At 50.4% G+C, this 20082-nt stretch overlaps 8 protein-coding genes across 8 annotated transcripts; 3 read left to right on the forward strand and 5 right to left on the reverse strand.

The window, feature by feature from the left end:
• Positions 1-3188: 3188 nt before the first annotated feature.
• Positions 3189-4232, reverse strand: M409DRAFT_60101 (uncharacterized protein; the record flags this gene model as incomplete). Its single annotated transcript, XM_033814364.1, has 1 exon — positions 3189-4232. One exon carries the CDS (start codon positions 4230-4232, stop codon positions 3189-3191), a length of 1044 nt encoding a protein of 347 aa, XP_033661069.1.
• Positions 4233-4857: 625 nt separating this feature from the next.
• Positions 4858-6305, reverse strand: M409DRAFT_60102 (uncharacterized protein; the record flags this gene model as incomplete). The annotated part of the gene is made up of 4 exons (XM_033814365.1): positions 4858-5176; positions 5233-5354; positions 5410-5985; positions 6042-6305. 4 exons carry the CDS (start codon positions 6303-6305, stop codon positions 4858-4860), a joined length of 1281 nt encoding a protein of 426 aa, XP_033661070.1.
• A 1135-nt stretch (positions 6306-7440) lies between these two features.
• Positions 7441-8061, reverse strand: M409DRAFT_29263 (uncharacterized protein; the record flags this gene model as incomplete). Its single annotated transcript, XM_033809387.1, has 1 exon — positions 7441-8061. The coding sequence occupies one exon, from the start codon at positions 8059-8061 to the stop codon at positions 7441-7443; it is 621 nt and encodes a 206-aa protein (XP_033661071.1).
• Positions 8062-9692: 1631 nt separating this feature from the next.
• On the forward strand, positions 9693-11985 carry M409DRAFT_60104 (uncharacterized protein; the record flags this gene model as incomplete). Its single annotated transcript, XM_033814366.1, has 5 exons — positions 9693-10483; positions 10650-10785; positions 10859-11126; positions 11183-11571; positions 11623-11985. 5 exons carry the CDS (start codon positions 9693-9695, stop codon positions 11983-11985), a joined length of 1947 nt encoding a protein of 648 aa, XP_033661072.1.
• Positions 11986-12475: 490 nt separating this feature from the next.
• On the forward strand, positions 12476-13332 carry M409DRAFT_29265 (uncharacterized protein; the record flags this gene model as incomplete). Its single annotated transcript, XM_033809388.1, has 3 exons — positions 12476-12515; positions 12574-12790; positions 12849-13332. 3 exons carry the CDS (start codon positions 12476-12478, stop codon positions 13330-13332), a joined length of 741 nt encoding a protein of 246 aa, XP_033661073.1.
• Positions 13333-13462: 130 nt separating this feature from the next.
• On the reverse strand, positions 13463-15316 carry M409DRAFT_29266 (uncharacterized protein; the record flags this gene model as incomplete). Its single annotated transcript, XM_033809389.1, has 1 exon — positions 13463-15316. The coding sequence occupies one exon, from the start codon at positions 15314-15316 to the stop codon at positions 13463-13465; it is 1854 nt and encodes a 617-aa protein (XP_033661074.1).
• Positions 15317-15595: 279 nt separating this feature from the next.
• Positions 15596-17236, reverse strand: M409DRAFT_70555 (uncharacterized protein; the record flags this gene model as incomplete). Its single annotated transcript, XM_033818791.1, has 5 exons — positions 15596-16411; positions 16462-16539; positions 16591-16820; positions 16862-16968; positions 17016-17236. 5 exons carry the CDS (start codon positions 17234-17236, stop codon positions 15596-15598), a joined length of 1452 nt encoding a protein of 483 aa, XP_033661075.1.
• A 431-nt stretch (positions 17237-17667) lies between these two features.
• M409DRAFT_37791 (uncharacterized protein) lies at positions 17668-19947 on the forward strand (the record flags this gene model as incomplete). Its single annotated transcript, XM_033810796.1, is given in 6 exon segments — positions 17668-17756; positions 17813-18354; positions 18408-18439; positions 18578-19372; positions 19421-19857; positions 19872-19947. 6 exon segments carry the CDS (start codon positions 17668-17670, stop codon positions 19945-19947), a joined length of 1971 nt encoding a protein of 656 aa, XP_033661076.1.
• Between the last annotated feature and the right edge of the window lie 135 nt (positions 19948-20082).

A 20082-nucleotide genomic window follows, 5' to 3' on the forward strand; every position in this document is an offset into this window, starting at 1 on the left:
TAGAGAGAGGTAGTTCTATTAAGTACTAAAGCAGAATATGTAGCTTTAACTAAAACCTGTAGGGAAGTTAACTAGCTTAAGAACCTGCTCTCTAAGCTATAACTATTACTTAAAGATCCTCCTACTAAGTTTAAGGTTTATATTAATAATAAGTTAGCTATCTGTCTTGTAGAGAATTATAAAAGATCTAGTAGATTAAGACATACTAACCTAAGAAACTACTACTGTAGAGATTAGTATAAGAATAGTGTAATTAATATTAAGTATATTAAGACTGCAAAGTAAGAAGCTAATACTCTTACAAAAGCTAGAAAGACTAACTAGCTACTATAATATAGAAGTATAGTATTACGTACATACTACACTTATTTAAACATTCCTTTTATAAACTAGAGACCTGCAGTTTAGTAGCTAAGTGCCTTTTTATTCTATAATAGTATAAAAATTAAAACTCTATATATATACCCTGTCCTAGGTATCTTAAAATTAAATATAAGTAGCTCCTCCCTAAGCCTGCTTTTTATTTAATAAAAGAAATAAATTAAGAACCCTTATAGCTCCCTAAACTGCATCTAGCTAGTAGACTTAAGGAAAACAACATGCAGGGCTAGTACTGTAGAGATCACTACTAAATCTACTAATCCTAAACTCTAGATCTATCTACTACGAGGATATCTGTAGTTCTTACCTATAAAGTCCCTACTATTCTTAAACTTCTAATTAAAAGCTAGCTTAATAGTATGTATAGCAGCCCTTATCTTAGCTTTATACTGCTTATATCCGGCAGTTAAGGAGTAGTTAAAGTTAATAACAATCTAACTACGACGAGAGCTATCTCCTATAACCTAAACCTTACGAGCTATATTAATACGTATAGAGTTTAGCTGTAGTACACTATTAGACTTGTTTAAATCCTTAGATATAAGCGACATGTTAGATAAGGATCTCTTAAGCCTAGAGTCCCTATCCTTGCCCTTACTTTTTCCCTTAAGTTTCTTTAGAGTCCGTAGAGTAGGTATGTAGCTAGAGGTAGAGTAGCTAGAGTACTAAATCCTAAAAGCATAGTTAGTATAGGTATTCTAAAAGTAATCCTCTCTAGCAGCATTCTAGATAGGAACTTTATAACAAGCTCTAAATAGCCGAGCTCTAGCTATTAGAGGCTAGTACTTGCTGTAGGAACTAGTACCCTAAGCTATAATAGTATTTGATACCTTAGCTAGAATACAAGGAAGGTAGTAAGTACTCCTATCTAAGTTAAAAGTAGAGTAACTACGGAAGAGAGGAGTCTAAGTAATCTAAATAGGATTTAGGTTTATAGCGTTAAGGAATGCTATCTACTTAATACTAAGCTTATTACGAGCTAAAGAGAAGTCTAGATTCCGGTTCTAGGCCTCTAGTATCTACTTACACTAGGCCTAATTACACTAAACAGAGTTAAAGTTTAGACTATAGGTATTATTAACTACGGCCTAAAGCTATCTATTACTTATCTGCTAAGCAGCTATAACTAAGCTCAAGTTAGTATTTAACTCACAGTTATAAGCTACTAATCTATACCTTAGCTCTTAAGAGAGAGAAGTTCTAAGAGTGTCTAAAGTGTTATAAAAGAAGTAGAATAGTGTTTAAATAGTGTAAAGAGTGTAGAATAGGTATATATAAGAGAGAGAGTTTAAAGAAGAAGAAGAACTCTTTTATAGGCAGAACTTAAGATTAGGTGATTACTAGCTTAACACACTAAAAGTTTAAGAGATTACGTAGTAATCTATATAATACCTAACCTGCTTATAAGTATTCTAAAGGGTCATTTGCTTTATAATATAGTCACTAATAAGGTTACAAGGTCACATAAATAGCTCAGACACGTATAACAGTAATTAGACAGCTTAAGAAAGAACTGTCTGTATGCTAAGGGGGAGTATTGTGCCTAGGGATCACGTAAGTGCCAAGAAGGCTACATCTTCTGAATTCACAGTCCTTGTAGATACCTGCTCCCGTAATCAATTATCTATGAAGGCCTAATAACCGCTGCACAACAGTTTTGACGGCACATGTCACGGTTCTTTGCTCCAGAAATCTTGCCCAAACGTCAACACCATCGTCTGCCCCGTCGACGCACCACGACCCATCGTCGACATTTGCAGTGGAGGGCGACATAAACGTTGTGGGCAACAGTGGGACTCCGCCAGCGGCCCGTCTGCTCTTCCCGACGACCAAATTCTGCGGCGTGGCTCGGAACTTGATAAAACTGGGTCTGGACGGCATGAAGATCCGAGTCGGCTTCAAGGACGACATCTGGAAACCTCCGAAAGGGAACGGCATCGTCTTGCGGTTCTTGTCTGCTTCCTGGTTAGGGCAGCACGAGCATCAACATCCTCCTTTCCCGAACTCGCGTAGCCTCGTCTGGCTGGACTGCCCCAGATCTCAACGTTCTTGCATTCTATCAAGCTCTAGGATATCGATGGAAGTTCAGCAGCCGACTTACCACCCCGAAAGCAGGTTGCTCCGTGTCTCTGGTGAAGAGAATCGAAGCGTGCGTGCGGACATGTTCTCAAGCCCTCTCTCCTTCCACTGAATCCTAACAGTCGTGAACCGTTGAGGTCTATTACCTGCTCAGCATGTGTCCACCGCAACTGCAACTACCAGGAACCTCCTTGTCTGTATGTTGTGGAGATGCGGGTCGCTTTGCACGAGCGGCCTTCGACATGTTTGCCGACATAACGCAGAGTCAATGCACTGCCGGCCGCCCAGCTGATATAGCGTCCAGTCATGCTCTCCCTCAAATTCTTCGAACGGTATGTGTGTTGTATGCATGGACTGGTTGTATTAACCGTATGCTCTTTGCAGAAGATGTCAAATTCAAGATGAAGTCGTTACAAACTCCCAGAAGCAACATCTCTCCCTCCAAGAATAAGCGAGCACCTTAGCGAGATGAAAAGCCTTGGGCATTCGCTTCGTGACCTGGCAGGCCCTTGACAAGCGATGCACAAGACCTCGGAAGCTGCTCTTGGCTGGCACTCTCTGCTCTCTTGCATTACCATTTGATCAGGTGATTGGAGCAGAAAGGGTTTCTGCGAGAAGACACATTCGGCAAAGGACGATTCAGCTTCGTTTGCACCTTCGAAATCGTCACGCAACGAATTTTCGAAGTACCACCCTGACATTGATACCAAAAGCTAGAGGACCTCACTTTACTCAGCTGCATGCCCATGAAACTCGAGGTACTGCTTCACCAGCCCCCGAACCATATCCTCCGTCCCCTTGAACCTCATCCCCAGCTTCTCCTCCGTACTCTCAACCTCACAGTTCATATCCGCTGTCTGCTGACCCTTCACCGGTTTCAACAATCCCTTCTCTGTAGCCTTTGGATACATCCCCGCCGCGACCTGTCCAACCTCATCCCAAGGAACACTCCTCCCTCCATTCCCCATGACGACCAAATCGTCACCATCCTTGACTTTCGTCGGATCCAAAGCCAGAACGTGCGCCATCGCAGCATCGTCAAGGAAGACCTGCGAGGTAGGCTTTGCATACGGCTTGAGATTCCCCAAGGCAGCGTTGATGGCGCCCTCGTTTGATCCAGTATAGAACTCGGTGTCAGACTCCAACAACTCATGCGGGCCAGTAACATATCCCGGATGGACCTTGATCAGAGCGAAACCGACTTTATTCTTCCTCACAAACTCCCCAGCAGCTTGAAACGCCAGGATCTTCGATGTCCGATAGGCCTTGCCCGTCGATCCCGCGTCCTTGGGCAAATCCTCATAATTATCTGGGAGAGAAGCGTAATCCTTTGGTCCCGCACGATCTTTCCCGCTAGGAACCTCGAGAACTCCCACCGACGCCGTGAGAACGACAGTCTTGATCCCATTCTCGCCGGCCGCAGCACGCAGAATGCTCAACGTCCCTTCCACTGCCGGATCATAAAAGATCTCCTTCCACCCGCCAGTCTGGTTCTCCGGCTTCGTGGGGACTGGAGAGGCGATGTGGATGGCATGCCTCACGCCCTTGATCGCGGAGTTGTAAGCGTCTGGGGCGGTGATGTCGGGGACGAATGCAAATTCAATGCGGGAGAGGAATGGCTGGATGGAAGCTGCAGCGCGAATCTTGGACTCTTGAGCTTCCTTGCGAATGGTGATGCGTGCGTTGTAGGGAGTTGTGCGAAGGAGCAGGACCAAGGTGCGGAAGCCCAGGTGGCCTGTTGCGCCGGTGATGAGGACGAGTGGTGGAGACATGGCAAGTGATGCTGCTTTTCCTTGTAATGAAAATCTCAGTGGTTGTGATGTCTTCTCTTTGTTTTGAGACCATCGACTTGAAGCGGGCTCGCCACCTTTTATGCTCCCCTTCGACCCGTCCCCTCGACCCATCCCACCACCATCGTCTGCCTACCCACCTCCATCGTCCCCGCGAATTATCAATCCACAAGGTCCAACAATCTCTCCGCTTCCCACGTCACGAGTCGGATTGTCAAGCAGTTCAGTCAACGATCTTGTCGATCTTTGCTCCCACCGCCGCTCGCAGCAGTTTTCGATTTCCAGGCAACGGAGCGACGTATCTCTGGAGGCGCAAGCTAAACGATCGAGTCCCTATGAAGTACATCGTAGCTTAGGAGAGTGTTAGCTGTTTAGGTCTATCTTTAGGAGAGAGATGGCCGCTTAGGGCAAGGCTTGGAAAGTTTACGGCAGGGCGATTAGTGAGATTTGTGATCGTTGCACGTGAGCTTAGGAATTGGGGTTGGGGCTTGGCGGGTCTCGGCAGGGTGGCGAAGGGTGATGGATGGTTGCCGGGCGAGATCCTGGGAGTGAAGGTCTGGTCTAGACGATACATTTAGTGCTTCACACTGACTCTTAGGCAAGGGGTCTACCGCCCGCCTTTCAACCTCTCAAACTCTCCTAACGCATCCTGGCGATGTTTCTCCAGATCAAAATACCACAGCTCCTCCCACCTGAGCTCGAAAGCCTCCTTCAGCTGCGCAGCATCGAGCCCTTTGAACTTTCCCACGTTCATGGTGATATCGCCATTCTCTGCACTCATGTCCTGAGCATAATGCGTTCGGGCAACGCGGACGGAGGAATATGTTTCGAGGGCGGCAGAGATATCTTGGGGCTGTGAGATTTGGCTGAAGAGCGTGGTGAGGACCATGGCGTCTTCGATGGCTTGACCGGCGCCAGCTGCTTGCCTAACGATCGTTAGAGGAAGAGCAGACGCACGATGAAAATATTCTGCTTTACTCACCAAGGCTGCATCGCATGAGCTGCATCTCCCAGGATTGCTGCATGACCACGATTGTATGTTGATGCACGAGGGTGTTCCCATACTGAGCGCGCTTGTAGAGGGCCACCTTGTTCGGCAACCAACTATGGGCGTTCGTCAGTTCATCGTGAATTGTGCGTGCTTTCGCAGTCGACTTACATCTCCACAGGCTTTGCCCAGCTCACGAAATGGTTCTAGGTCCTTTCTCATCTGTTCCAAAGACTTCTCCTTTGTCCACTGGTCACTTCCCCATGTCTCATCCGTCCGGACGGCAGCAAGAACCTGTAACGTCTCACCACTATTGGCCGGATCGTGCATGAGGAATCCTTGATCTCCACACCAGGCGTACTGAATGGGCAGCTTGGGGAACCAATCTCGCATCTTCTCCTTAGCCTTCTCCATTGGTGCCATAGTGACGTAGAAGTACTGTTTGCTGAAGAAGGGTTCAATCTGGTCTGGGAAATCTTCGAGGACATGTTTGCGAACGGTAGAATGTACACCATCACCACCGATGACAACATCTACTGAGGTGGTCGTGCCGTCGGTGAAAGACAGGTCCAGAGTTCCATCGTCTTGACGCGCTATCGAAGCGAGCTTGTGCGAGGTTTTGCACGCACTAGGTGGTACCAGCTTGAATAACTGTTGGATGAACTTCGATCGCTGGAAAAGAAACCCTCGCTCACCGGTCTTAGACCGCAGATCTAGGATTTTATTGCCAAAGCCTGGTTCTCGCCCCTACATTGCTTCTTCATCAGTAAGAAGCACTGCCAAATTGCGCATTGTATTCTTACCATGACGGCCGTAGCCATCGGATCCGACACGAAAACACTGTCTGCATTCTCCGCGGCCGTGACCAACTCTTGGGCGATCGATCTGAGAGCTCGAATCGCATTTGGGGAAAGTACAACGCCTGCACCTTCGTCTCCAGCGACTTCGGGAGACGCTTCGTAGAGTGTGACGTCGAGATGGTCGTGTTTGAGTAAGCCGTAGAGAAGACACAAGCCAGCGATACCACCGCCACAGATGGCGACCTTAATCTTCTTGTCTGCCCTCATGATAGATATACTTCTGTCGTCTTCTGGCTTGGACTTAAGCTCCAGTGCGATGAGCTTAAGATCCGTGTGTCTTTCTTTTTGCGCCAATGCTGATTGCTCAAAGGATGATCCGCTTAAGTGAGGCGTAGAAGACGCGATATTGAAGGACCCAACGAGATGCAAAGGAAGGAGGATTAATAGTCTTTCGTCACGCAGCACTTGGAAAGTTCCTCGCGCACACTTTACCTTACCAAGCTCGAAGCTCGACTATGACAAAGTTGCCTCCATAGGGCACAAGACCAGGTCTGGAAAGGATGAGGTTCGAGCATGGTCGACTCTGATCAAGAGGTCTTTCTGAGGATGTGATTCTCTCTGCAATAGAATGCCCGACTCTCTCGAAACACAGAAGACGATTGTGGATGTAGTGATGCAGATGAAAATGAAAGGGAGAATTCGCTGAGGAGCTGACGTTTGGGCCGAGCGCGACTTGGCCTCAGCGTCAACAACAACCACCCGTGATACCCACAACATCACCTACAAAAGTCGCCCTCACGCATCAATAGTATAGAGACCTACCCGCCGGCCAGCTTCGCCCATCTACTATCGCCCCACGGTCCCATTACCGGCTTCTCGCTGAGCACTCCCTCGAACAAGTCGTCGACAATTTCCGCACACGAGGCATTCCCGTACCAGCCACTCGTGACTCGATTGGCCTCCGAACGTTTGCAGAATGCCAGTGCACTCGAGGTGAGACCTTCCTGAGAGCGTTATGGCTGGAGAGCTGTTTGAGTAGCACCGCACCACAGGTCCGAACCATGCTCGAGATCTGGAGAACGCACACTGGATTCGAGGCCGATGAGGCAGACGAAGAGATTGACAAAGCACGGTCATAAGGCACCTAGTCGGTGTGCTGTAAGAAGGGTTGATATGGATGTTAGACAAATATGTACCTTATCGTGCATATCGTGTTCACTTGGAGACACCAGCCGGTCCCTGGAAGACCTCGACGGTCTGCTCCAGACATGTAAGTGCAAGATTTGACGGAAGTTGCATGCCACCCAACAAGATCAGTGGAAAGGCTTGCTTTCCATTGAGACAGACTACACACCGCCATTGGACCCTTCCAACGCGCAGGTCATTCCACGTATCGACACCATCATCCTTTGGCACCAGGCTCCCTTAGCAACTGGCCGCCGGTCTCCCCTTGGTCCTCGTCCTTAGCAATAAGCTGGAACCCCAGCTTCTGCTTCTGATAGAAACCTTTCGCCGCACTCGTTTCCAGCCATATCGGCCATCCTTTCGCATCCGCGTACTGGCACGCATCGGCCACCAATCGTTGACCGATCCCCTTTCCTTGATACGCCGAGTCGACACCCATGATCTCGACCAAAAACCTATTCCGACTCCCAACAGCCTCATTGTCATGCTCAGCAAAGTGCTGAATCGCTTCGTCCCAGCCTTTCCCGCGGTCCTCGGTGCCAGGATATCTTGTCAGAGCCCCTCCAGCCGGCTGGCCTTGAAGAACGGCGTCGAGTGTTATGGTACCGACGACGGCGTTGGTGGTTGAGTCAATGGCAATGGGAAGGTAGCTGTTGGGGTTCGATATCAGGTCTTCGTATATCCGTCTCCACCATTCGCGGATAGCTGGTGTGTCTGGTAGCAGCTCCTTCATGAATGGATTGACAGCGAAGAAAGAGCGTGGGACGATTGTCTCGAGTGACTCCAAGTCTTCAATCCTGGCATCTCGATAGATGATGCTGCTCCCGTCTTCAGCCATGGTAATTTGTTGCACTCGATAGTATTCTCACGATGCAAGGTCTTGGGGTGCTCTATGTAACTTGCTCAAGTTGCTCACCGCTTATCGGCAACGGTGGATCACAGCTTCCTTGCGAGGTAAAGTGTAGGATCCTCACAAAGTCTCGCAATTGTGCAGCTGCTCTGCTCTGGTACATAGTTGCGAGTGGACATGCCGAAGAGAGAAACGGTAGGCCATGATCTCGAATACACTCGGAAGAAGACCTGTTGACATTAGTAATTAGAATTGTCGTGCAGCAAGGCCGGATCCTGTTCTGGTATCGTTCGACTAGACAGCATCGAGCTTCAAACGGTGAAATCAATTGCATAACACCTTGAAGGTGAAAACACTACACTTTGTGCCTACTGATGAAGTGGTACCTGTTTTGCCGGTTGCTTGGGTGCATCAGGTTTCAATGCCGAGACGACGGGCTTGGCAGGTCTAACTTTTCACTCACCTTCAGATGGTCCTTCACTTGCAACGCCACCATATACCAACCTACGACCTCGAAGTCCAAGACCGACGTGACTCACTGGTGGAAGATGACCACAAGACGACCGAAACGCTCGGCCGAGCCGAAAAGATGCTCTTGGATCGCCTTAGAGGCACCAAGAGTTGCGAACGAGTACGGCGTTCCTACTCTCCTCGTTCCGGTTAAAGTGGAACGTACAGAATTGTCATCTGCTCAACTTTTTCTAAACAACAACGCTGCTAATTGTAATCCAAGCTGCTTAGACAGCTTAGAAGTAATAGGGATAGATGCTCTACTTAGAGCATGACACCGGGGGTAACGACGTTGTCAACCACGCCACCAGCTGGGCAAGGCTTTGCGATGGATGAGATACCTTGTCCATGCCATCAAACAATTCTCCCAGCTGCTACGTCAACCATGATTGGGATCCTGCTCGTGGCCACGACCTTCCAAGGGATGAGCTGAGCTGCATAGTCTTGGCAGTCCCATCAACAACATCACCCTTCAACCGACTCACTGCGCGACAAACTGCTCAAAGGACACTAAAAATCTGTTATCCCCACGTGAGAGGCACGCGGTGGCTGCAGACAAGACATTGGCGCTGTGGAGACTCCACATCCAGCCCAAAGCTGAGTTGCAGCATTTTCTCGCCAAGTTCTTGTACGCCGAGAAAAGTTCACGTCATTAGCACGACGACCTGAGGCCGCCACTGGGCTTCTCCCTACAAACTTCATCCGGTTCGCCTCGTCCGATATGTCTTGTGAAGTCTTATACCAGCTCGTGGCATACGTACGCCAAACGTCCTGGCGCACACGATCTTGTGATTTCGGTCGTTGATTGATGGTGGTGACCAACGTGGTGGGACACCACTGCGAGATGAGGGATTTGAATCGATAAGTATTGATTTCTGCTCTGTCTTGCGTTTTCTTTTCCTTGTATTGTCTTCCCGCACCTCCAGTCTTTCTCCCCGCATTTTTCTGTCAACCCTCTTCGGTCCGGTCAAAGTAGAAGGTATCGAACTACTGTCTCTCTACCCTTTCGTAAGCGACTTCGCTGCTAATTGAACTCTAGGCTGATTAGAGGGCTTAGGAGTAATAGGGATAGACGTTCCACCTTAAGCAGAACACCGAGGGTATTCATTATGGCGGAACCAAGAAAAGACGACGAGGCCGCTGTGCACATCGAGCCTGAGAAGAGGCCTTCTTCATCCTTGGATGATCGCAGCAAGGGTTACCACGAGCATTCCGAGGCCGACAATGGACCAGCTCGGCGGACGAGTGTCGCCGCCCTTCTTCGGAATCCACTCACGGGCATGACCGAGGGAGATGTCATACGAGATGTGGACGCATTCGTCGATGCTCGAGGCCTTTCAGAACACCGAGAAGTCTTCCACAAAGGCGCCTTGCTCGCTCGTGTCAATCAGCGAGAGGATGGCTTTGAGAGTGTGACACAGTTGACCGAAGGAGACAAGGAAGTTCTTCGCTACGAAATCAACCACCGATGGCATCAACCCTTCATGCTCTACTTCCTGGTTATACTGTGTGCAGGCTCAGCAATCGTCCAAGGGATGGATCAGACGTCCGTAAATGGTGCTCAACAATTCTACTTTAGGACATTTCAAATTCCAGAGGAGGCGGTCTGGCAGAGAGGCTTATTAAATGGCGCGCCTTACTTGTGTTCAGCCTTGATTGGTTGCTGGACCAATGCACCCCTGAACAAGTATTTTGGGCGACGAGGGACCATCTTCATCTCATGCTTCATCTCTTTCGTGGCTGGTATCTGGATGGCAGCGGCTGATTCCTGGTACAACCTCCTCATCTCGAGATTTGCATTAGGATTCGCGGTTGGTGCCAAGTCAAGTACAACTCCTGTCTACGCGGCCGAATCGGCACCAAAAAACATTAGGGGCGCCCTAACAATGATGTGGCAGATGTAAGTACATCCCCATTGACACTTGAAATACTGTGGCGGATGTAGCCCACCGGTCCGTTCGGAAGAAGCACAGAGTGGGAGCGTTTTGTATTGGCCCCCCATCAGAGAAAGGGGGGGGGGGGGGGGGGGGGGGGCAACGGAATGAAAGGCTAACAAACTCGTTCAGGTGGACCGCGTTCGGCATTATGCTGGGCTTTGTCGTATCAGTTGCCTTCCAAGGAACTGACTTCCTAGGTGCAGATACACAGTGGAGGTGGATGCTGGGTTCGACTTCAATACCACCCCTTTTCGTCATGATTCAGGTCAGCCAATGAAGTGATTGTTGATTCACAGACACTATCAGAGAGACACGAATGTATAGCTAACTTCAATCAGGTTTACCTGTGTCCGGAAAGTCCCCGCTGGTACATGGAGAAAGGCAAATGGGACAAGGCTTTCGATGCCATGCGGAAGCTCCGGTCTCACGAAATACAAGCTGCGCGGGACATGTACTATGCCTCTAAGCTTCTCGAAGTCGAATCCGCCCAACGCGAAGGAAAGAACTTATGGAAGGAGTTTTTCCTCGTCAAGAGGAATCGTCGAGCTGCACAGAGTTCGTTCTTTGTCATGTTCATGCAGCAATTCTGTGCTGTCAACGTCATCGGTATGTCGGCGTCATTCACACTATCTGATCGCGGTACTGACTATCACGCTATCTAGCCTACTACTCGACCCAAATCTTCATCGAAGCCGGCTTCACAGAAACGCAGGCTCTCCTCGTCTCCTTTGGAACGGGCGTTACGAATTGGATCTTCGCTATTCCCGCCATTTATACAATCGACACCTTCGGACGCCGGAATCTCTTGCTGGTGACTTTTCCGCTCCTGGCGCTTTGTCTGCTTTGGTGTGGCTTCTCATTCCTGATCCCTGATGACCCAGCGACAGGCGAACCCACCACCGCGAAATTGGGAAGCATTGCGGCGGCAATCTACCTCTTTATGGTCGCTTACTCTCCAGGCGAGGGGCCTGTTCCTTTCACATACAGTGCGGAGGCGTTCCCGCTGTACATTCGAGATGTGGGAATGAGCTTCGCCACGGCGACATGTTGGGTATGCACACACCCCGTCTCCATTACACCAACGTAGACTGACATTTCACAGGGCTTCAACTTCATTATCTCCCTGACCTGGCCCGCCCTCTCCGCTGCTTTCACGCCCACGGGTGGCTTCGCCTGGTACGCCGCTTGGAACATCTTCGGTTGGATCACCGCCTACTTCTTCTTGCCAGAGACCAAGAATCTTACTCTTGAGGAGCTCGACAACGTATTTAGTGTGAGCAGCAGAGCGCATGCCAAGTATTATACCGAGAAGTTGCCGTGGTATGCGAACAAGTATCTGCTAAGGAGGGATGTTGAACCATTCGAGGAGCTGTATCAGTTCGCCGAGCCTGAGGAGCTAGCGACGGAGAGTAGCGGGGTTAGAGGGAGGAAAGACGAGTTTGTGGAGGAGGAGAAACGGATCTAAAATCTGCGGTCGCCAGACAGGACCTCTACCTCGATTCGCCCTCCTCGTTCCAGTTAAAGTGGAAAATCTAGAGCTGCCCTCTCTCTCCGACCTTTCACTAGCGACTGCGCTGCTAAGGATACTCTAAGCTGCTTAGATGGCGTAGGGGTAATGGAGATGAATATCCTATTTTGAGCGGAATACTAAGGGTAGAGCAGCATTCTTAAACATCATGAACGTTTAAATCATCCATATCATGCCATTCATGCTTCTTTAAACACCTATCTCCATCTCCTAGTCGCACACCTTCCCCAATCTTTATATCCGAACCGCGTCGTTGCAACGAGCATGCCGCATCGGGACAAGCTTCACAGCCTTCTTTGCGGCTACCCTCGCCGAGTTCGCAACGAATCACGGAAATAGACTGGAGAACAACAGCGATGGACAAAACATCTATACATAAAATGAAGAGTCTGGAAACAATGAGACACCAATTTCATCGAGCAGCAAGATGGCGGAATCGAAGAAGATCATAACGCTCATCACTGGAGGTAAGTCCTCATCCACCTTTCGTGGCAGATAAATCAAAAACTGACACAAATCCTAAAGCGAGTAGTGGCATCGGCCTAGAACTCGCAGTACAGCTGGCCGCGGACCCAAACAACCACGTTCTACTATGTAGCCGCTCTCTGGAGAAAGGCGAGCTAGCCTTACAGGAAGTCCAATCGCGAAAGTTGCCAGGAACAGTCGAACTCCTCCAACTCGACGTAGCGAGCCAAGAATCAATCGCGGCAGCTGCGAAGACCGTTGAGGAGAGACATGGAAGGTTCGTCTCAACCATTTCCAGGAGCCCTGAGCAGCTTAGTATTGATTTTGATGAGTAGAATCGACGCCCTAGTCAACAACGCCGGCACGGGATCCGCAGCCCTCCCGCCTGAAGAAGCTTTTCCCCAAACCTACCTCACCAATGCCGTAGGCCCGTACTTCGTAACAGAAGCCTTCCTCCCCCTACTTAAAACCTCTATCACGACCCCAAGAATCCTCAACGTTTCCTCAGGCGCCGGCTCCATGACCCGGCGTCTCGCCAACACGCACGCCCAAGGCTTCTGGGGTCTCCCTTACAGCGCCAGCAAAGCCGCCCTTAACCTCATCTCCGTAACGCAGGCCGTTGTATATGGCGACATGGGGATCAAGGTGTTTGCTTTCTCGCCGGGCTTCGTGGAGAGTAATCTGGGGCCGCATAATAAGGTGGCTAACGGGGCGCAGACAACGGAGGAGGGGACAAGGCCTATGGTGGGGATTTTGAAGGGGGAGAGGGATGAGGAGCATGGTGGATTTCTTGCGAAAGGGGGACAGTATCCTTGGTAAGGGTAGGCTGTTGTAGTTTAGGTAAATGTTAAGGTTTCGAATTTTACGCCTCGTTGTCTAAGTGCTTCCGCTGTCATTCGCGGATCGTGGTTGATAACCTCTCTTGTCTCGGTGTTTCGAAAGAAGTCGACTACAATGCTTCGCTGTCCATCAAGCCGTGAACATATGCCCATCCGATGACCTGGTAGGTATTATTGCCACTTGGTCTGATCACCATAGGAGTCGGCACGCCAAGAACGACGCACACGTGGTCATCCGGCTCGACAGCATATGGACCAAATCCAATATACCCTTGTGCTGTCCGGAAATACCCCATATCAGTGAGAGTGTCGCGGATTGTGTTCGTGAGATTCGCCATCTTGGTTAGAGACTTGTTCTCTGAATCTTTCCCAAGAATTTCTAAGACTGTCTTCTCCCAGTGGGCATAGTGAGGGAAGAATCTCTTGGGGAATCGTTCCCGGAGCAAATCGAGGGCAAGAGTTAGGAACCACGCGTTCAGGAGTGGCTCGCCAGTCACGTAACTCTCATTGTGCAGCCCAGGCGGCTGAAGCGCACGGATATATTCCAACAGGCTCTTCGCATCTACTTCTGACGAGTCGGGCGCGAAAACCACTTTGTCGTGAAGGATGCCAATGACCTCTAGTCGTGACCCAGGAAGCTCGCGGAATTCCGCCCTGGACGCGCCACTCGCTTGGTACCCAGGCTCTGGAACTCGGAATGCGTAGGGGAAAGCCCTCCAGTCAGGGACCCACGAAGGCGAACTAGGAAGTTCTTCATTCACGAAACACTGCGTGAGAAGGTCCAGCCTCCCAGTCATCTCACTATGCAGCAAGAAGACGTCTTTGTACAAATCTTCAAAAGTCCTCTCGTATGACGGCACGATCTTGTCTTGCAACTTTGGCCCGACAAGTCCAAGTATCCCATACAACTTGTCCCGGGGATCTTGGCATAGGTGTTGACGAGCCACGAAGTGCACAATTGCAAAAGCGCCACTGCTCCCAAAAGCAATGTCGACTTTGCCGTTGAGACGATAGCTGAGTTCTGCCGGTACGCCGACCCTTTCGTCGAGGCCGATGATTGCTCGACGGAGAAAGTACCAATCGATGGAGTCCTGACCGCATTGGATGGTGGTGTTCGGGTTGGCAGTCACCTCTTGCAGCACCCATAACCTGCTAAACCAGGACCTTTCGAAGAGATACTCAATCGCTTGCCAATCGGCCGCAGTATACGGGAGCTCTGTTGCTTTTTCAATCCATGACGGCTCTGAAGCTGGAGGATCGAAGGCTCGAAAAATCCAGGCGTCCGTGGTGATTTCGGTCTGTCTGCCCAAATATTCTAAAGTCTTCAAGGCACCTGAACTGCCATGAGAGCTCTCCCCTAGCCAGACGACGACTCTCGAGGCCAAACCATAAATGTAGCGTATCCGCTTGACTTGGACCGCTCTCTCGTCGAGATCGTCTTGGTTGATACACACTGCGTCTACCCAAAGACTTCGTACCTCATATTTCAGGCGCAGATGTCTCAGAGCGGTCGCCAGATTCCGGCGTATCGATACTGTCTTTGGATCCTCGTCACCGTTCAGAACGAAGGCCAGCTGTTGGTAGGACGTATCACCCCATGTATACGACAAAGCCTCGTAGGGTTGAGAATGAGCTGATTCATGAGGCGTCGAGTCTTCCTCAATTCCCTCAGGGTGGTTGTAAGTCACAGACTCAGGTTCAGAGCGAGTGCTGTAGCACTCGTAGAATGAGCGTCCTTCAGGCGTCTTGAATTCACGCCAACCTCGTGGTATTCTTTTCCTCTGCTGCTGTTCCGACAAGCCCGCTTCGAGCTGTTCTTCTGGAGTCCGCAGAGGATGGTGAACAAGTTCGAATCGTATAACATCATCAAACGACCCAGGCTGCAGCCGCACGAATCTGATCTCGTCTCCTCGCAAAGGTGAATACTCGTAGCGAGAGCATTTGGTGGTGCAAAGTCCGCCCATGACTACATGTACTTTCGCCAAGGTCGGGCTACAACGAAGCCTGAGGGTTATCTGCGGTGTCAGTTGCTGGCATATTTAACTTAATCGCCACAGAAAATCGGAAGCCAAGTACATGCGTTGTCATCGGTTCAGCTCAGCTTGTCTTCCCCTTCCAGCTCCACAGCACATCGACGATCGTCTGCAGCTTCTGTACTACATGCGAACAAGTGCAGCAATTCCACCTCGGGCCCTACAAAAGACCGCAAGGTCTTTATACTGCCTGCATCTCGAGAATAAAGTCTAAAGCTGCACAGCAAATCGCTCTCTGAGCCATCCTCCGTAGCGGTAGAAGAAGAATGGCACTGGAAGGAAAGCCACGCCAATAAAACCCATCACACTATTCCCCCAACCCAACCCTAGATCTGCGTACAGAGACGGCCCTGCCAAAGGGATGAAAGCCGCAAAAAGGAGTCTGAGAATGATATTGGCCGCCAACGCAGAAGCGGCAGCCTCGGGGCCGAAAGCTTCAACCAAGTACAGTTGAGTGGGCATCAGGACCCAGAGAATGCCATATCCAAAGACAAAGGTTCCAAGAATGGGCACAATCCAATGAGTCCTCGCTTCAGCTGCCCAGCCATACCAGAAAACGCCGACTGGCACGGCGGGCATGATCCACATCATGGGCTTCAGGCGTTCTCCAGGTTTGGCAGAGTCTCCGAGTGCTCTTTGCAGCTTGTCGCTGACGACGGCAAAGGTTGCGAGAGAGAAGCCCATTCCAAGTCCAACGCCGAGGTATGACAAGCCAGAAATGCCGGCCGAGAAGTGGTATTGTTCCTCGAAGACGGCGGGGAACGTGGTGAAGAGGATAAAGAGGAGGCTGAAGACAAACGCGCAGAGGAGGGTCAGGAGGAGTACGATCGGTGAGAGGATGAGGAATTTTATGGGTCGGGCGATGGCGCGGACGAAGAGCTGGCGAGAAGTCAAGCCACGGTCCATCTTCGATACCAGAGCGGGATTGCCAGTCTCTCGCCGAAGGCGATCAGCTTTCCGTCCTAGTAAAACACCGGCGTTGGTCTCGCGGAGGAATATGATCGAAAGCGCAAAGGTTACACCTGCCTATATCAAACTATTAGCCATCATGAAGATACGCGATGGAGTATCCTCACCATGATCAAAATGAGCCAGAAAGTCCAACGCCAGCCAATGGACTGAGACACAAAGCCACCAATTATTGGACCCAATACCTGCAGGTATCATCAGTGTAATGATAGACGATATGGGACAAAACAGCTCACTGGCCCCAGAAGCGGCCCAAAGTAGAATAGAGACATTGCCCTTCCACGCTGGGCAGGTGGTACCACATCTGTGACAGTTCCACCACCGACTGCAGTAGGACCAGAAGCAGCACATCCAGCAAGAAACCGAAAATCTAGGAACATGCCAGTGCCTTTGCTCAGTGCACAGCCGATGATAAAGCCAATATAAAAGACGCTGCAGGTGTGGTAGATCACAAGACTCCGTAAAGCTCGGAAAGCGGTGCTATGAGCATTGGCCCAACGGCGAAACCTGCAAGGTAGATGGACACTGTGAGACTGACGGTGGTGGAGCTCGTGATGTCGAAATCCTTCGCGAGTGCGGCGGCTCCTGGAGCAAACATTGTGGCCGCGAGGTTACTGTATGTATATCAGTCGAATCTGCAGATTTAGCTTGGCTGCCTTACGCGGTGAGTAGGAAGACGCTGACAAGAACAACCTGCATCATGCGTGTCCAGGTTGGCCAATTGCGTGGGTTCTGGGGATCTTGTGGCCCATCCCAGTCGACTATATTGCTCTCCACCTCTTTCTCGTCCGCGGCTCGATCAGGCTCGCTGGACTGTGTCTCACCATGGCCATCTTCCCATACGGTCCGTTTCTCGTGAAGAGATTCCAAGTCGGTACCCATGGTATGCTATCATACTTAGCGTGCAGAGCTGAACGGCCATGAAGAAGAGAGACAGACATGAGCCATAGATATATCGCGGTTATTTGTGCAAAGCCTGGCTGCGCAAGCAACCGGTTCCGCGTCTTGCATAACGCCAGGAAATAGATTGAAGGTTGTGTGGACAGAAGTAGGGTTTAGAGAGAACTTTGCGGAGGGTCGGAGCATCAGGCTGCGTTGTCCAGATGAGGAAGCTGCAGAAGGATTGAAGCTTGCTGTGATTGGCGATCCTCATAGACGAGCTGCTGACGGACTCTGCGCTAGGCTGACAACGGATGATCGTCGCGGAGGGTCGGACGGCCGGACGGTCGCTGCTTCCCTCCATTGCCTATTCACCATTACACCATCTTCTTTCTCTACCAGGCCACCTCTACCAGGCCACAGTCCGTCTCTCCATGGCCGACAATGCTCATCGTCCGCGTCCGCCGCCAAACCGCCGCAGAGACAAAGTCCAGCTTTCCTGCGATCCATGCAGACACCGAAAGTACGTGCTCGATCGCCGTCATCATAAATCCGTGCATACTCACAACAGCGTGCCAGGCTAAAGTGTGACCGCCAGACACCTTGCGGAGCTTGCACAAAGCGTGGTGTAATCAGCGCCTGCAATTATGCAGCAGCACCTTTTTCCACGGCTAGTGCTCCTCGACATACCACGAACCTCCATGGCAGGATCTCAGAACTGGAAAGCCTTGTCGTGACCCTTATGAAAGGCCAGTCGCTTCCAACTTCGCCCGCAACGAGATCACCGAGACCAAACCCGTCATTAGCGAATGTACTCCCTGAGCTTGGAAGATCAAATGAACCCGAAGATGACACTCCATCTCCTGCAGACCCTGGCACTCTGAACTTGCGCGAGTCTGGGACCAGTTATGTCCAGAGTGTGCATTGGGAGTCTATCCTTACGAAAATACGAGGACTCAAGGAAGACTTGGTAACTGATAGCAAACCTCCGCCGGGTTCGCACTTGTTCTACGGCCCGAATCGTCAAGCGACTCGAGATGAGATACTTGCTGCTGTTCCTCCTCGTCCGGTTGTGGACCGCCTCCTGGCGCTTCACTTTGATTCGTACATTGTCACTCAATGTCAGCTCAATCAAAATTTCCTTGTATTGTCAACGGCACTGACCATGCTGTAGATCTCATACATGGCAAGAAATTTCTCAAAGAAGTGTGTTCTTTCTGAGCCACCCATTTCCGCAAACTAACACTCTATCAGTACGAAGCCTTCTGGGAAGACCCGTCAGCAGCTTCCATCGCTTGGATCGGTCTCATGTTCTCCATGCTTTTTATCGCCGCGCAGCTGCAGACCTTCACCGTAGACTCAATCAACGGACGCGCCGACTCGCTCAGGGCGGAATGCCTAACAATGAAGGACGCCTTCCGGGAGAAAGCTGTCCAGTGTTTAGCACTGGCTAGATATACTACCGGGGGACCGTATGTCCTGGAGACACTCATTACAATTCTTACTGGAGAGTTCGTGCTCTTGAAGGAGAGCGCTACCGATGGTTGGGTTTTGATCAGCATGATACTTCACATTGCAATGCGCATGGGCTATCACCGGGATCCAGACCACTTCCCTGGAATATCACCATTCGAGGGTGAGATGCGTAGACGCATCTGGACTGCAATCCTTCAGCTAGACCTCGTTCTTTCTTTAGAGATGGGTCTCCCTCGAAGTGCAACGAACACGCACATTGATACCAAACCGCCCCGAAATCTGCTCGACAGCGATTTCGACGAAGAGACGACCGACATGCCTCCGCCGAGGCCAGAGACGGAATGGACACCGATACTTCCTCTGATCGCGAGAGCTCGACTGATATCAGCTCTTGGCTTGATTTGCGACGTCAACACAGATATCAGCCCTCCTTCTTACGACGAGATCATCAAGATTGACGCACTCCTTGACGATGTGCACAAGCGTGCTGTTCCGCCTTTGCTGCGTTGGGAGACTGTGCCACACCCAATCACGGATAGCCCAACTCTTGTGGTGCAGCGGGTCAGTGTAGAAACAACCTACTACAAGGCACGCATCCTGCTGTATCGGAGAGCCTTGATCAGCTACCAGGGCCAACAGGCGAAAGAGCAAGATAGGGAGTCGGTGCGAATCTGTCTCGAATCCGCGCTCAAGATACTGTCATTCCAGCAGATGCTTCACGAAGAGTCGCAACCACTAGGTCGTTTGTGTCAGCTGAGATGGAAGATCACCCACATCTTCAATCAAGATGTTCTGCTAGCGACGAGTGTGCTTTGCCTCTATCTCCAAGACGTCGACAAATTTGAAGAGTCGCCTCCAAACACCCCAGAACAGACAGCGTGGACGTCAAGCAGAGCTGAAGAGATCCGCCAGCGACTGACAACCTCGCACAAAATTTGGCTTCAAATGAGTGCTGCGTCTGCTGAAGCTGGGAAAGTCGCCAAGGCTCTGAGTATCGTTCTTGGGAACACAGGAGCATCTTCTGAAGACACTGGCGGGTCGACGGCTTCTTACGACTTCCTGGCGGATTTTGATGCCATGCCTCTGAGTGACTTTGGCACGGTGTTCAGCAATCAATGTGAGGATTGCTCACTCTGTTGTGCCCGAGGGTGGCTAACCAAAGGCTCGCAGATCTTCCATCCGGCTTCTACTCTCCTCTGACGTTCTTCGACAACGTCTTGGAAACTCGAGGGACATGAGATCCATGATTGTTCTTTGGTATGAATTCGTCTGGCATGACCTTAGACAAGCGCGTCACTGTCAATTAAAGGCACGAATTGGGCGTGCAGCGCATTCGCTCTTCTTTGCAATTATAAAGTCCCTTTGGAAAAACG

Source organism: Zasmidium cellare (assembly GCF_010093935.1).
Source record: "Zasmidium cellare ATCC 36951 unplaced genomic scaffold M409scaffold_50, whole genome shotgun sequence".
NCBI classification, from domain to species: domain Eukaryota; kingdom Fungi; phylum Ascomycota; class Dothideomycetes; order Mycosphaerellales; family Mycosphaerellaceae; genus Zasmidium; species Zasmidium cellare.